This window comes from Hemicordylus capensis, chromosome 2, assembly GCF_027244095.1.
Source record: "Hemicordylus capensis ecotype Gifberg chromosome 2, rHemCap1.1.pri, whole genome shotgun sequence".
Lineage (NCBI taxonomy): Eukaryota > Metazoa > Chordata > Lepidosauria > Squamata > Cordylidae > Hemicordylus > Hemicordylus capensis.
Window position 1 is genome coordinate 72,914,085 of NC_069658.1, and position 16,857 is coordinate 72,930,941.

Below are 16,857 nucleotides of genomic sequence, written 5' to 3' on the forward strand. Positions count from 1 at the left end.
GGCCACAGCCTCAAACTGAGACACCAGAGTGAGACCCAGGTCCAAGAGCACACCCAAACTATGAACCTGTTCTTTCTGGGGGAATGTAATGTCATCCAGAACAGGAAGTTCTATCCCATTTTGCAAATTATGACCCCCAACAATGAGCACCTCCATCTTGCTTGGATTCAGCTTCAGTTTATTATCCCTTATCCAGCCCATTACTGCCTGTAGGCAGGCATTTAAGGGGCTAATGCCATTTGATGACAAGGAGAAATAGATTTGGGTGTCATTAGCATATTGATAACACCCAGCAGTTTAAAGGAATATATTTATCAACAGGGGATCCAGAGTGGGCTTCTTAAGAAGAGGTCTATGCATTGCCTTCTTCAAACAAGGTGGCATCCTGCCCTTTCTCAGAGAAGTATTAATAATATCAACTAGGCTAGCTCCAACAACCTCCCTGCCAGATGAAGCTCAGCCATGTTGGGCAAAGATCCCAAGAACAGGTGGTAGGCCATACTACTCTAAGCAGCTTGTCCACATCCTGAGGAATCACAAACTGAATACTGATCCAATCTAATCTTGCAAGAGGTATTACCAGACACCTTCCTAACTGGTCCTGCAAAAATACTGGAGTCCAGGTCAGCCTGAATGCAAGATATTGTATTTGCAAATAACTCAATTGAATGCGTCACAGTGAGACAGTGTTTCTGGAAAAAGATTTGGTGTAAGACTTGGTTTATTTCTAATTATAGTTTGAGTAAAACAGAATAATTTATAGTTAAGTATCTCAAACATACCAAACAGCACAATTGTATGTTAAGTAACACCCCAAAATAATAAAGTAGGGTTACATTTGGAAAGCTATTGAATACATTTCACTTGCCTCATAAATTTTTGCTTTAAAAAATCTGGACCACACCCTCTTTCTATGACTTCAACATTTCACGAATATGTACATTTTTATCTGAAACTGAAGTTTAAAAGATAGTGTGAAAAATAATTGTGGGTGACAGTTATTAGGAGTGCTTGGCAAACTAACAGAACCTTCCCTAAGAGACAGTGATAAGCAGATGGCTATTACTAAGGAAAAGAAAAGGGGAGTGTCATAGCTTACCTTACTAGTCAAACATAAACCAAACAGATTCCCACTATATTATACAAAGGCCATTTAATAAAGAATATAGGACACACTAATAATATGAGAAAATAGTAAGAAATACCCTTTGTATGAACATGCAAAATTGTACAAAACTAGAATCACGTTCAACTTAAGATGGTACAAAGTGTCAATTCATTTGTTGGAAATCACATTTATAGAACTAAATGCATTCTGATACAAGTCAACTTCATACAAGTCCATTATGGTGACTTCCATTTTGATCTTGATCTCTATCAACTGGAAAACTAGCTTAGAAAGTCCCATATGCTTAACAGAACTAGTAGTATCAGTCCAAATGCTTACCAGTTTACTGTAACAGGTAGCTCTCTACCTTACTAGATTGTTACAGTAAGCTGCTAAGCATTTGGACCAATACTACTAGTGCTGTTACGCATATGGGACTTTCTGAGATAGTTTTCCATTTGATCAAAATGCAGGTCACCATGTCACTGTAGTGGATTTGTATGAAACAGATCAGAGGGATTTCTACATAATGGATTGAACTAATCTTTCATCAAAATACATTTAAGTGTGATTTCCAAAAAGTGAATTGACACTTTGTACCATCTTAGGTTGAATGTGTTTCTAGTTCTGTTCAATTTTGCAAATTCATTCAAGGGATATTTGTTATTATTTTTTCACATTATTAGTGTATTCTCACATTATTAGTGTAATAAGTAACATATATTATTTATTAAATGACCTTTGTATAATATAGTGGGGGTCTGTTTGGTTTATGTTTATCTGATATAGAGATCCCAATACACACAGTTTATCTTTGGTTTACCTTACTAATCTCCATTTTGCCACAAAAAGGATGGGAATAATTAGGGAACAGCCCTATGTTGAGCTTCCCACTCTCTCTCTGCAAAATCTTGTTCAGTTTATCCTGTATCCCGACACATTATGAGGCATTTTCCACCCCAGACCTTGCCAGATGAGTTGGCACTGTGGGGGCAAAAAAGGGTGGGATGAACTAGGTATGGAGTGGGGCCGATTCAACATGTAGCTGCCATTTTCAGTAGCAGCGCTGTTACTACACATTCTTTTTAATATGTAGCGGTTACATCTGAAAACCACTCCTGAATAACATTCAGAGCTACACCTGATTTGGAGAAAAATTATGTTGCCAAGGATGAACATATCTAATTATATGTTCTTATGTTAATTAACAAAGTGTTTAAAAGGACTAAGATGGAGAGCTTGAATAACTTGCATGCACTGCAAGAATTAATCACACCAGTGACGATTATCAATTATGTTAAGGCATCAACACTCTGCTATTTTTAGAAAGTATTTTAACACCTGAGACTCAATCTCATGCATAAAGCTTTCCTACACTGTTCTTTGAAGGGTCACCAACTCTTTAATGAAGGTCATGACTCACTCAACCACCCATAAATACATACTGGCACCCTCCCATATTTAGCACATTATCTATGTAAAGGGAATGTAGGCAATCAGAAATTGCAGGTACCTGTAGACGCTGATAAGTCATTTCCATGAACATGCTTGTTACCTGAATTTGAAAAGATTCAGGTTAGTGAAGAGGAGGAGTACAGCTCTCTTTTAAAAACTGTACCCCATACTAATGTAGCTAAAGATTCTAATATGTGAAAATGTAATACAGTTTTAGAATTACTGTGACTGAACAAGTTTGAGGCAATGGTTTCATGTTTAATTCTTACAATTAAACCAAAAATTTCAGTTAGATGAAAAGATATGTTCTGTTTGCTTATATAAGCTGTATTTATTTATCAATCAAATTTTATACCACTCCAAACTTCCATTGCTGGGCGGCTCACAACAAGATCAAGTTAAAACATTAGACATGTTTACTAATATACTATTTTGTAAGCTTCACTTATTTGGCTTAATAGTATACTAAAATGCTTGTATCTAGAAATGTTTGGTTTAAAAGCAAGAGGTCAGACCGAAAGTTTGTTTGTTTAATGGTCTGTGTCAAAAGTTCAGACACCTAAACTAACACAATTTTATCTTTCACTAGGAAGGAGATTTAATGTTACGAGACAGATAGACACAGACTGTGTAGGGGTTTTCTTAATTGCATTCTGATCAGCATAGTCCATTAGGCATCTTCAAGGAGGCTCCATTCTGACATAATACAATGCTATGGTTGGCAACTACAAACATCCTGCAGGCTTATATACACCCTTCTTCCTCTCTCTCTCTTGCATGTAATACCTTCTTGCGTTTCCTGGCTTTTGCTAATCATAGCTTGCTGTTAGGAATGTGCATGGGATGACTTTTGTATTCTGTTCTGAGCTCAGAACAGAGCCCAAATGCCCTGGATCATTCCGTCAGAACAATGGGTCAAGCCAGTTGTTCCGAAAGAATGACCCCATTCCAACTTGAAACGTTCTGAGCAGCAGCCATTTGCACGGTGGTGCGTTTCCTGGCTTTTGCTAATCATAGCTTGCTGTTAGGAATGTGCATGGGATGACTTTTGTATTCTGTTCTGAGCTCAGAACAGAGCCCAAATGCCCTGGATCATTCTGTCAGAACAATGGGTCAAGCCAGTTGTTCCGAAAGAATGACCCCATTCCAACTTGAAACGTTCTGAGCAGCAGCCATTTGCACGGTGGTGCTGACTATACAAATGGCTGCTGTGTGCACAGAGGCCAGTAGAGCACCATTTGGGAGTCCAAAATGGCACAGCTGGAACATTCCAACCGCAAACTGTTCTACACATCCCTACTTGCTGTGATGTCCAAAGTGGTATATGGATACCAACCTGTCTCCATGTAACAATCTGAAAACATGGTTTTAACATCACTTTGCAAACCATCAATTAGAAGCATGGCATAAGCTTTAACAGATAATTCAGGTATCATGGCAAACTTTAGTTAATGAAAAACATAGGCCTGTGGTAGCAGTCCCTTCCACCAAACCATAGCTTTGTTTCTGAACTGAGCATATCAGATTTTTTCTTTTCAAAACTGATATTCAAGCATCTCCAGATCCCCCCCCCCCAAGGTACACTGCCTATATGACATCTCAATAAGAGTCTGTTTGATATTTTGCTATACTCTGGACCAATAGGTTTCTTTCTTTTTAAAAAGTTAACTTTAGATTAGCTTGCATTATCCATTAATAATTGTATAGGTGTGTAGCAGATTATAGGCTTTTTCTCAGAGCAAGCTCACATGATGAATCATCCCTGCTGAGCTGCTTGGCTAGGCTTCTCTTAAAACTATTCTGTATTATTGGTAGGTTCAAAATGCTGCACCACCACCACTTTAGTCTACAGAAACACTCTGGGCTTAGGGTGTGATAATGCCAGAGAAAACTCTTAATTTTGCTCTTGGACAAGTACAAAACCTTCAATGTGCAAGGACTATATGTGGTGAGAAAACTGATAGCATCTGACCATTTGAGGATGCGTTTGCACCAGAGAAATCCCCCTTTGCCCCCTCCCCACATGTCCCCACTTGTCCTAAAACCCTTGCAAAAAGCATTTAAAACAACAAAAAACCATTTTATTCAATTACTACAGACTGCTTCCGTCTGAGGCTTCCTCAGCTTTAAATACAGTTAAGAATACTTGGTAGGATTACAAAAATAGGTTGTTTTAATTCACGCTTCAATGTTTATAGAGTCGTTTGCAACATTCTAGGTACGGTGAGCATAGGCTAGTGTTTCTTATTTTAATTACGTTACATGTAAACAATAATAGAACAGTATCAGGAATATGCAAAAGCATATACCCCATAGAAATATAACATCCCTAATGCAAAATCTGACTAAACAAACTTTTCCCTAGACTAAATTTCCCTTTTCCTTGAACTCACCAAACTCCTGATGAGAATTCAAGCTTCCTGCCCTCCTGTCTTTCAAGAATCTGCAGAGTTATTCTCCTTCAGCCAACCTCCATGGCCACATGTCCTCCTGTGCTTCTAACAATGTCCACATGTCCTCCTTGTTTCTTCTAACAAATAACTCCCTTATTCCTGGCAAGAGCTCTCTAAGTCCCATCTACTTGGTATGCTGATTGGCTGAGCCCTGGAGTTCACCAGCCTGTCAGTCAATCAGGGTTCACTTCCGGCTAACTCTTTAGAGGGAGGGGAGGCTGGTCATTACAAGGTGCAATTATCATAATTTTTCTGTTGTATATGAGTTGTTTCTGACTTGGTTTTTTTTTTTTTTTTAAACTACATTAGCATGACCCCCTCTCATTTTGAAAGAGAATACTAAGAGTATGTGTATAACTTGAGAAACAACTTCTGTTCAGGGGACTGCAATCAATATGTTGACAAAGGAGAAGACATTCAGCTGAGGCACTGGACTACTGACTAGTATTCCCCCCCCCCCCCGTGAGAACAAGCTAGCTGCATAATTGAAGCATACACAATATTTTCAAATAACTCTGTCAGGAGTGCAGTAATGGACCTCTGAACACAGCCCACGCCCCTAAGGGAGCATGAAACCTGGACCTGCCTGCCCATAAGAGGGTCGAGGAATAAGACTGTTTTATCACTGCAGTTAGGAGCCTCATAGGGAGACCAGCAAAGGAGGGACTTGACAGAAGCTCCATGCCTTATAAGAGCCTGAAACAAACACTCTAACATCCCCCCAAAAGCTCCCCACTAAGGAGACTCTAGTGCTCCTGAGACCTAGGACAAGGCAGTCATGGTTCCCCCTCCATTTTCTCATCACTGCACTCCTGATCTCCACACAATTCAGTATGTCTTTCAGATAATCCTAAATCTCCAGAGTCAAAATCCTACATCCTTCTCAGGAAGCCCAGATCCTCAGGTAATGGCTAACTACCCCAATACCCATTGTTTTCTGCCAGACACTACCCCAATTAACCATTAACCCAGAGAAGCTCCCTTTCAGCATGTAGCCCTCACTACACAAACCATCTTCCACCCTATAAAATAGCTGGCAAAACTCCCTCCAACTTGCACTGCCTCTGAGATCCATCTCTAAGGCTGTGATCTTCTGCTTCCCACCATCTCTCTCCACCCATGTCACTGAGGATCTGGGCTCCCTGCTTCCTTCACATTGAGACAAGAAGTATAGGGGGCTTCCCCACTTCCTCCGTCCCTGGGATCACTCCCTTCTCTCCTGGATTCCCTCTTTCTGGAGTGTATGTTGAGAATGCTTGTGTTACTGACAGGCAAGTTTAGGAGGTAGCCCTTATGGGGGCCTGCTCAAATACTCTTTGCCCTTATGGTAGTCCTTATGGGGGAGTACTCAAATACTCCCTTTTCCTTTGTAGGATTCCTGCAACTTCAAACCATTTCATTCTCCTCTTTCCAACCTTCCCTGGCAACACAGGAAATAATTTCTCTTCTCAGATCTAAATTCCTAATCCATAGCAGCTTCCCACAATTGGCAAAGGCCAACCCCGCTGACCTCCTGCTCCCCAGGAGACCAGGTCGCAAAGGCAGGTTCCATCTTGTGCATTTGCATACCACCAGTGAAATGGCTGCCATCTCCCCAATTCAGTAGGACAGCCATTTCCTTCATAAAAAGCAGACCAGACCGAATAGCTCATTTTAAAACTACTCAGACACAGAGAACTAGTTTAGGGTAACTAAGCTTTTAAAAAAAAAAACACCCTCTCAGACTTACAAGTTTACTTACAAAGTGATTTGGAAGGTTACTGCTATGTTAATAGACTCTAGGGCTTTGATCCAAAGAGACCCTTCTGCTACTGGAAAGCCTGTGTTGTGTGTCAAGTGTGATCTCAAATCCTCCTCCATTTATTTATTTAAAATATTTATACCCCTCCACTCCAGTGCATTACTGCTCAGGGAGGCTCACAACAATAAGACAGACACAAGATACAATAAAAGTAATAAAGTTAACTAAATTAAACAAAAAAAGTTGTCAGATTAAAAACCACAATTGTTATTAGGTTCAAATTAAAACTGAAAATTATAAAAAGCTAAAGAACCTACCAGATATAACAAAACAATAAAGGAAGGGGCGACCATTTGCACTAGGAATGAGCAGAACATTTTGAGCTTGACACATTCTGACCCAAAACAGACCATTTCGAGTGTTTCAAACTTCAAACAGAACACCCTTCAAATGAAGGCCCCATTCTGAGTTGGAATGGGAAGGGCCAGTTTTGACTCGGAACGATTTTGAGTGTTCTGAGCGCCATTTTGGCGGGCTATTTTCCCCTTGTGGACTGGTTTTGGCACTGACTGCCAATTGGCTTGTGATCTCCTTGCTTTTTGGTTGGCTTGTTATCATACAACATGATTTGTATGATAACAAGCCAAGCAAGTAGTAGTGCAACGGTAGTGCAACCCTAATATACGGTGGCTCTGCACCATAAGTAATCTTTCACTAGTGCTTTTGCAAGAATTTACAGAATGGCATTAAGTTTTTTTCTTCAAGTCACTGTTCTTTGGATCTAGACTAGAAATGAAAACAATGTGTGTTTCAGAAAGACGAAGAATAGTAATAGCTCTAGCATTCGCACAGAGATATTTACTTCTCCTGCTCATTTCTTAAGAGGAGCCAAAAATTCTTACACTATTATCCACTGTCAGTCTGGTACAAAGCATCAGTTGAGCTATTTAGTTTCTCTACAGAAAAAGGCATTTTACCTCAATTAGCAGACCTGAAAACTCATACGGGAGATGACTAGAAAAACAGTTTATTCTGATTCATGCATTTTGAACAACAGGGATTCTACAATTAATGTTCAGCTTATGGATGATGTGCTAACAAGACTCACAAAGCTTAATTTTTTGTCCTGATTTTTCAACATGGCATTAACTAAGCAAAACAGACATGCCAAAACAATGAATGCAGAGGACACAGCTGATAGTGTACACTCTTTCCTATTTTAATATACACTATTATACATATTTCAGTATGTAGCACACCTTATCACAAAAGTTGTTAGGAGGGCAACATAGTTTATAGTGCAAGCTGGAGGTACACATCCAGTAGGGAAAAATATGCCTGCATAGACACAGATTTGAGTTTGAGAAGAGTGAATACCAGTATAAAATGGAAAACTGGGTGGGCTGGATTGAAGTCATCCAGTCATCTTGCGCACATGCACATGCCCATCCCACCAGCCAGGGAGAACAAAAAGAGCCAAAAACAAAATCACTAAGATTATATGAATAATATTTGTCTTAGAACATTAGATACCCACCAAATATCTCAGCTGCTGCTGCTAGGTCAAAGTGACCCCCACAAAAAAGAAAAGGAGAAAGGTCATCAGGAAAAGGAAGACCATGTCTCAAAGTAGGACACCGAATATTCTTCATTCGTCACCTTAAGCACCCCAAGGTGGTCAAGAGCACTCTTCCCGCAATATGTAGAAACTGAACCAGCTAAACAATTCTCCCTTACTCAACAAGTCAGAACTATGCACCCCCATCACCCTGAGGACACAGGCTAAAGCATGCACTGTAATGAAGAGGGCTGCCACCAGCCATAAGTCCAAATGCAGGCAAGCCTCCTTTATTGACACACACCAAACACTCAATTCCAGCTACTGCCACTACTTGCTGAACACTCACCCCACACTATTCCTTACAGGATCAAGGGCAGGACAAATACAGCAGCACAAACAGTGGCAGACATCCTAAGGCAGCAGCAGTGTGCTAAGAAGACATGTCCACACTGTGGAAGGCCTCCAGAGTTCCACAGCACAGAGCACATAGACTGGGGAGAGATTTTCACCAATTTCTGCTTCCCCTGGAGGTGCCATACACCCTGGAATGCTGTCTGTAAGTAATGGCATGAGACCAGCAGGGATATATTTTTGGATGACACAGAGCATTTCCAAGGGAAAACAGAGATCAGCAAAAATTGCCTCCTCACCTGCGTGCTCCATGCTGTGCATCTAAGAAAGCTCTCCGCAGTGAAAACACCTTCACAGTATGCTGCTACTGCTGTAGTCAAGATATAAGCCATTGCTTACAGACAGCATTCCAGTGAAAGGGTGAGTAGCAATAGCAATAGCACTTACATTTATATACCGCTCTATAGCCGGAGCTCTCTAAGCGGTTTACAATGATTTAGCATATTGCCCCCAACATTCTGGGTACTCATTTTACTGACCTCGGAAGGATGGAAGGCTGAGTCAACCTTGAGCCCCTGGTCAGGATCGAACTTGTAACCTTCTGGTTACAGGGCGGCAGTTTTACCACTGCACCACCAGGGGCTCTACATGGTTTCCCAACAGGTGAATCTCTAAATTTTGATGTGAGGGGAACTACCACCAAAAGAGTAGGGAATGGAGCTCTCAGACACATGAGCCCCATAAGATCAAAAAGGATGACAATTTCATTCCTCTGTTGTACTGTCAGAACTCGTACCACTACTGATATTGTTCAATAAAAGCTGCTATTTTTTCTTAGAACAGCTAGAGCACTTCTTTGAGACTTACCACAGTTCTTAGAGTGGTGAGAACCTCCTCCCCTCCTAATTTCACCTCAGATACTTTCACAATAATGACCCTCTGGGCAAGAGATGGTCAGTGGGGGGTTTCCACCACCCAGGTTCAGAGTCTGCATCTTGACCAGAGCATTGCCAGCAAAGCACTACTGGTGGTAAGGGAGGAGCTCCCAGGAGTTCAATGACCTCTTGCCACGCTCAACCCCATGGTTAACCTTGTTCAGGTAAGCCAAGCAGTGTGGTTGCATAAAACAGAGAAGGAAGGGACATAACCCTGGGAAATTCATTAGCAAGCATTGGCAATCAACCAAATGAGCATGAGGGAATCATGGCTGATGGAACAAAGAGGGCCAGGTAAAACGAAAGATATCCTGAGGCACTCATCTTCCTAACCCTATCACCTAGAAGCTCATCATCTGGGATTGAACCTGGGGCCTTTTGTATGCTAAATGTGCTCTCTCTCTCCTTTTCCCTCCCCCGACTCTCTCTCACACACATACACACACCCCTACAGCTCCACATAGATTGGACCATGTGTTATGTGTGTGTATCACAGGTATGTTCTTGGAAACCACAAGGGCCTCATGATAATTTCCCCTTATCTCTGACTCTGTGGACTTGCAGCTAAGAGTGCTGCTCTGTGAACAGGAGACCAGTATTTTAGCCCCATTGTGAGCTTTCATTGCTCTTTCCCCTAAGTTACCAGCCAGATCATTTGCAGCCTGCTATGAGCTTGCTGATGTAATGTACATTCTGCCTTGTCCACATACCCCTCCCAACCACTTCCCTCTCTTCTGAAAAACATTTGTTCCCCCTCACATAGACATGTTGCATACAACGTTCCCAACACCACAGGCTGGGATCCCCACGACTACAGCAGAATCCAAGCCCTTTTCCTGGTGAGTGCAAGCCTCTTCCTAACTACTGAACTATAGAATTGGTCGATATTGTGACTTCCTGTTGGATATGACTGGCAAAGGGGTGGCTGATTGTAGCGGGTGATGGCTGTGTTTGGGCTGCCAGAAGATCTAAATCCTTGTTTGAGGAGAGTCCTGGGTCTGTAACAGGGTGGCAGCTGCAGATGCTACTAGGCAGCCTGCTTGTATTTGTAGGTAGAGTGGAGAGATGTCATTGTGGTGTTGCCTGACCATTTCACGTATAGCTAAAATGGGGGGTGTCTGTGAGCCATGTCATGGCTGGTGGGTGGTAGCCAAATTTCCATGGAAGTGGTGGCAGTAGCTGTTAGTGGTGCTAAATTAGCTTTTGTTTCTACAACTACTGTTGTGCAGTTGACTTAGTTACTAGATTTATAATTCAGCAAATACATAATGTTGGCATTGGTATAGCAGCCACCCAGCATAGCAGGTGACAGGATCAGCCTGTCCATTACACATACCTATGCATATTTTCTAGATTTCTAAAGCACCTAGACATTAAATGACCACCTGACATGTATGGTTTGAACCATTTTCCTCTCAACTTATCTAATTCTAAAACAAACATAGCAGAAGTACTACATTACCTCCATGGCTTGTGCCAACCGTTCTTCCAGGGCCATATAGGTAAGGAACTGAGGATCCACATAAGAAATGGCTTGCGCAACACCTAGGCCATCACCAAATTCATCAAGTAGCCTGGAAAAAGAAGATCACATTATTTTGTCATCACCAATTGGAGTCCACCTTATTCTTCTAAAATTAGGTTGTTACAAGGTATTGCATACATTTGCTAACCTCTCTGCTTTCAAACCTTCAAAAAGTTCTTGTTCTTAAGGGAGACATACAAAGAAATGTACTGCTAAAAGGAAATACAAATACTAAATCAAGGTTTGCCTGTACATACTGGAAGACGAATATTGCAATTTCAGTCAGAATAGTTGTATTTTCAATGTGTTATCCTTCAGCTAAATTTCCTCAAGTCAACAAATGTTGGCTTTTGCTGAGGCAACTGTATTAGTATCATCTTTGCAATGCATGGGTGAAAGTTTGATTTTTGAGAGAAGAAATTTATTTTGAAATATTTCAGAACAGATTTGCTTTTGCACATCCAGATATCTGGGAGCATGCAACAATGCAGAAAAGTAGGAACAGAAAAAAACATGAACTGGATAAGGGACTCTCTGTGTCCAAAAGCAACAGTCAGAAATGATGAAAAGGACTGCACCTCCTTTTCTCTTCCTTCATTTGTGCACACAATCCTCCTAGCTCTCTGCCTCAACCCCAGATCCATTTTAAGGAGTCTGGAGGGAGGGAGGGGAGGGGAGATAAAAGCAGCTCTTCTGGCTTATGGGAGCAGATAGCACCCATTCAGTGAGCCCAATTGGACTCAGAGGCTCACCAGATTTCCCTACATAGCTGTTTTGAAATTAAAGAGGAGCCATTACAATCTTCGGGCACATGCTATTTCTCAGACATTTTAGCGCAAGATGTAAATTACATGTGTCTCAAAGCAGTACCAGCATGCACTAAGAAAACTGTATTAAGACCAGAGAGAAACTATATACCTCCATTCCACATCTAGATCTTCACTCATACTGGAATCATCTTCTAGATTGTTGTTTCCATCCAACATGAAAAAGCCAGGATGTACAAAATGGCTAACTTGGTCATTTTCCTCATCACTGCTGCTTTCAATTTCTTCATGATACTGTAGCCAAGGAATCTCACCATCCTCCAGAGAGGTCTGTTCCCTTTATACAAAAATTAGAAAAGCTATACAAAATGAAAGTAAAACTACATGTAAGCAATTGTATAGAGTGATAATTTATGCCAAGAGCCCAAATTACATACAAGTGCTAACCATAGACAAGAGCTGGCAGTCATTTTTCACAAAGATCAGCCCATCTAGTTAAGACAGCAATGACTGAACAGCTGAAATACGTCTGTTCGTGTAAACCAAAAACAAGAAGCTTGCAAATCAAGTATGTACACAATTGAAATGTTAAGATCTAACAGCACAAATCACTGCCGTGTTCTGAACCAAAACCCTAATAACTGTGCAAGGTATCACCCTAGTCTATTCATCCGTTAAGCTCATCCATGAATCTATGGCTGGGGAAATTTGCTCTCATGTTCCTCAATTGCTATATGATCGCAAACCAGTGTTATATTCTCTATTCATCCTTACGTATTGAATAATATTGTTCCCCTTGCATATCGAATACTATAATTTTAAACAGAATACAGAGGTTTTTTTCTAATAGGGAGTATGTTATCTTGTTCTAAATGTGCATATTTGCTATCTAGTCAGCCTCACAAAAGGCAGCCAAATCATGAACACAAGTAGTAAGATAATCAGCTGGAATGCATTTAGTTAGAGAAGGTAACAGTAGAGTTTGTCAGCTGGCTCAGCCCATGAATTAAATTTAATAAATCCACATATAAAGGCCACAAAAGCCCTTTATGACTATCCATTCTTATCCTCATTTAAGATGGGCCTGGAATTCCTTTATTAAAACTGTAACTTCTGGTCATACTACAGTTTTGTTACTTGACTCTTTACAGCTGCCAGGGATCATTCTTTGGACCAATGAGAAATGTATAGGCCCATATTTCCACTAACATCCTTTCCATAGTAAAAAGCACCTTATATTTGCAAAAGGTGCACCATATGTGACTGCTATCTAAACAAAACTCTAGATAGTGGCTCACATACACTGCAGCAAAATGCTGTTGCATGTGTCTAAAACACCACCAGCTCTGTTGTAAAACTGGGCTGTTCCGCTGAGACTGAAAATTGTGCAGTATGACCTCCATTATTTCCAATGGAAGTAGTGTTGCACAACTGCGATTGTGCAATTTTAAGTCACAGTGGAACAGCCATATTTGCAACACCATGAGTGGAGTTTTAGACATGTAGCACTGCAGGCAATGCTGAACCCTCCGTGTTTCACAGTGCTGTAAGTGAGCCAGTATATCTTGTGATTAGGGCAGTGAATCATAATGGATTAAAAAAATCTTTAGAAAATGTAAATAAGATGTTTAGAATTTTAATTGATTTTTTTATTTTCAAGTTTCAATAATTTTCTCATTATAAACAACTTGATTTAAAATATCAAAATAAATGAGATATTTTATTTTAAAATAAAACAAATTCTGAACTTAATACAAACGTATAATATCTTAAAACTGAATGTATGACCCCCCCCCTTTTTTTTTGAAAAGCCACTTTTCCTTAGAAGAAGAAACTGTGGGAAACATATTTGTCAGCTAGTCATTATACACCATAATTCATGTACTTATGACTTTCTACTGGGGACCAGGGACTGGCAAGTTTCCTCAGATACCATTCACAGATCTATATGGGTTACCATTTACTCCCATTCTATGTCTGGTAGCTACCTTTCCCCTCTAATTAGCTTAAGAGTCAGTACTATAATTCTAACAACAGGTTGCCTGCCTGTAACTTTGGTTCTTCTAGTGGTCATCTGTACTCTTACATGACTGGGCTTTGCGCCTTCACAGAAACCTCAGTGTCTTTCCAAGCTGAAGTCTTTTCTCCTGAAATTGGGTGGTACCTGCAATCCCTATGGCGTAATGTGCCTGTGTGCGGAGTCCCCTCCTCAGTCACTGAGTTCGTCAATCTAGAAAACTAAGAGGGGAGGTTGGGTGGCCATGTAAGAGCATAGACGACCATTACAAGAACTAAAGTAACAGGTAAGCAACCCGTTCTTTGACATGGTCTCTGTGCTCAACATGATTGGGCATATAGCAAGCTGCACCTTGTGTGAATTTTACCTGGAGGTGGGAAGTAATGCGAAGAGCGACTGTAAAACTGTGGTCCCAAAAGTGGCATCTCATCGGAACTGGACATCTAAAGCGGAGTGTTGCATAAAGGAGTGTGGGGATGCTCAAGTTGCTGCCCAACAGATAATGTCCAGAGCAAATGTTCTATCAAAAGCAGTGGACGCAGCCATAGCCCTTGTGAAATGTGCCTTCAGGGAAGGTGGTATCCGTTTCTTTGCAGGTTGGTAACACAGTGTGGTGGTACAGACCACCCAGCGAGAAACAGTCTGAGCAGAGACCTGTTTGCCTCTATTAGGACCTGAATGTGAGAGATACAGGGCCCGGGAAGAGTACCAGTCTCTAGTCCAATGGATGTAAAAAGCGAGCGCTCCAACATCTAGAGTGTGTAGACAGCATTGAGCGCCATCTGTAGGGTTTGGAAAAAACACTGGTAAGGTAAGAGGCTGTGAGCAGTGAAAGGAGGAGACAACCTTGGGGAGGAAGGAAACATCTGTAGGGAGGACCACTTTGTCCTTATGGAAAATCACATCTGGAGAGTCTACCCTGAGAGCTCGAAGCTCACTCACCCGTCTGGCAATTGTGATGGCGACCAAGAAGGCCACCTTGCAGGAAAGGGGATCATGAGATGCAGAGGCCAACGGTTTGAATAGAGGACTCATCAAGTAGGTCAGTAGCGCCAGGAGACGGCTGTATTTGCCAGCTGAAAGGAGAAAAAGGTGAGGGAGCCAGGCCTCCTGGGCCACCAGGGAGCAATTAGGATGCATTCTGATTGATCCTGTAAGAGTTTCAATAGGATCCTGGGTATTAGTGGAATAGTACAAAAAAGGTACGCTGAGAGACCTGTCCAAGAGATCGTGAAGGCATCACCCAGGGAGTGCTGGCCTTTTCCTGCTCTGGAGCAATAAAGGCAGCACTGAGCATTGTGGTCAGATGCGAACAGATTTATGTCTGGGTGAAACCAGTGGCAGAAGAGGAAATTGAGAGTCTGATGATCCATTTCCCATTCATGAGATGTGACACCCGCTCTGCTGAGCGTGTCAGCCAGTATGTTGTCTGTGCCCTGGTTATGCGTGATGGAGTGCCAGATGCATGAGTACCAGAGTTCTAGGGCAAGGTGCAGGAGGACAGTGGAGATTGTGCCCCACTTTCTGCTGAGGTAGGCTTTGGCTGTGGTATTGTCTGTCTGAATAGCAACAGTGGAATGTGTCAGGAGTGGGAGAAAACCCTTGAGGGCCTTGAAAATCACCAAGAGTTCTAGGAAGTTGATGTGGTGCGTGGCTTCTGATGCCATCCAGATACCCTGGAGATGGAAGTTGTCCAAATGTGCTCCCCAGTCCATCTCCAATGTGTGTGCAGTGAGAATGAATTGAGGGGGGTGGGGATGGAACGGGGAACCCACTCTGAGATTGCGGGGGTTTTACCACCAGAGAAGTGAGTGACATACCTGAAGAGATATGCACAACCAGCAGGAATGGGCGTTGTACTGAGGATGGAACTTGCGGAGGAACCAGTGTTGCAAGAGGTGGGACCTGAGGCGTGCCTGTGGGAGAACGTGCATGGTGGAGGCCATATAACCCAGGAGCTGTTGAATCACTCGAGCTCTGTGGCAACGCTGAGAGGTCACCTTTGATGCAAGGGAGAGAAGGGCCTGAATTCTGTCTGGAAGGTATAATTTCGCCTGGACAGAATTGAACAGGAGACCCAGGAATCCTATGCATCCAGCTGAGGTAAAGTTTAGATTTTTCGTAATTGATTTGAATGCCCAGGTGGGTAGATGGTAGACTGGCGAAATAGGAGAAGGTCCTAAGGGGTATCCATGACTAGCATCCAATCGCCAAGGTATGGGAAGACTTGCTGTTGTAGGAAGGGCACCACCCCTTCATTTTGTGAAGATGTGTGGTACGGATGTGAGACCAAAGGGAAGTGCCCTGAATTGGTAGGTACTTCCCTTCACTGTGAAGCGGAGGTAGCGCCGGTGTTGAGCGTGGATGGTGAGATGGTAATATGTGTGTCCTTGACGTTTAGAGATATGAACCATGCATCTCTGTGCAGGAGGACCAGCATGGTAGGTATGGTGACCATCCAGAAACGTCTGCAAGTGATGCAGTGGTTGAGTTCCTGAAGGTCCAAGATGGGGTGGAGCCCTCCATTTGGCTTTGGGACTGTGAAGTAGGTAGAGTAAAAGCCTCAAGATGCAGATTGAGGACTGGTTCTATTGCCAGTTTCTTGAGTAAGGATGTGACTTCTGCCAGCAGCGCAGGAGTCTGTGTTGTTGATATGGGTCTGTTGAATGGGAGTATAGAAGAAAATTCCAGTGTGTATCAAATTCTTATAATTGCAAGGACCCACGAGTCTGATGTAATGCTCTCCCAAGCGGGGAGGAAGGGGGATAAACAGGTACTTAGCCGGTGCTGGAAAAGGGAGTCTTTGAAGCTATTCACATGACTGCGCGAAAGCAGGCTAATGCAGGCTAATGCAGCCCAGCCCACTTTCACATAGTCATTAGAACAGTCTGGCAGCAAGCCTGCCTAAACCCCCTTCCCCTTAACCCAGGCACTCCGCTAACCC

General features: G+C 42.1%; 1 protein-coding gene across 10 annotated transcripts in view; it reads right to left on the reverse strand.

Moving 5' to 3' along the window:
• The window catches only part of PJA2 (praja ring finger ubiquitin ligase 2), an 82,985-nt gene that overhangs the window by 14,164 nt on the left and 51,964 nt on the right, over positions 1-16,857 (reverse strand). For 9 of the 10 annotated variants that reach the window (XM_053292920.1, XM_053292919.1, XM_053292912.1 and 6 more), the window contains 3 exons: positions 12,048-12,233; positions 11,067-11,178; positions 2,622-2,663 (listed from right to left, as the gene is read on the reverse strand). In XM_053292920.1, coding sequence (XP_053148895.1) covers positions 2,622-2,663; positions 11,067-11,178; positions 12,048-12,233 — 340 coding nt within the window. The remainder of the gene's footprint in view (positions 1-2,621; positions 2,664-11,066; positions 11,179-12,047; positions 12,234-16,857) is intronic. The other variant, XM_053292913.1, reaches the window with a different exon arrangement.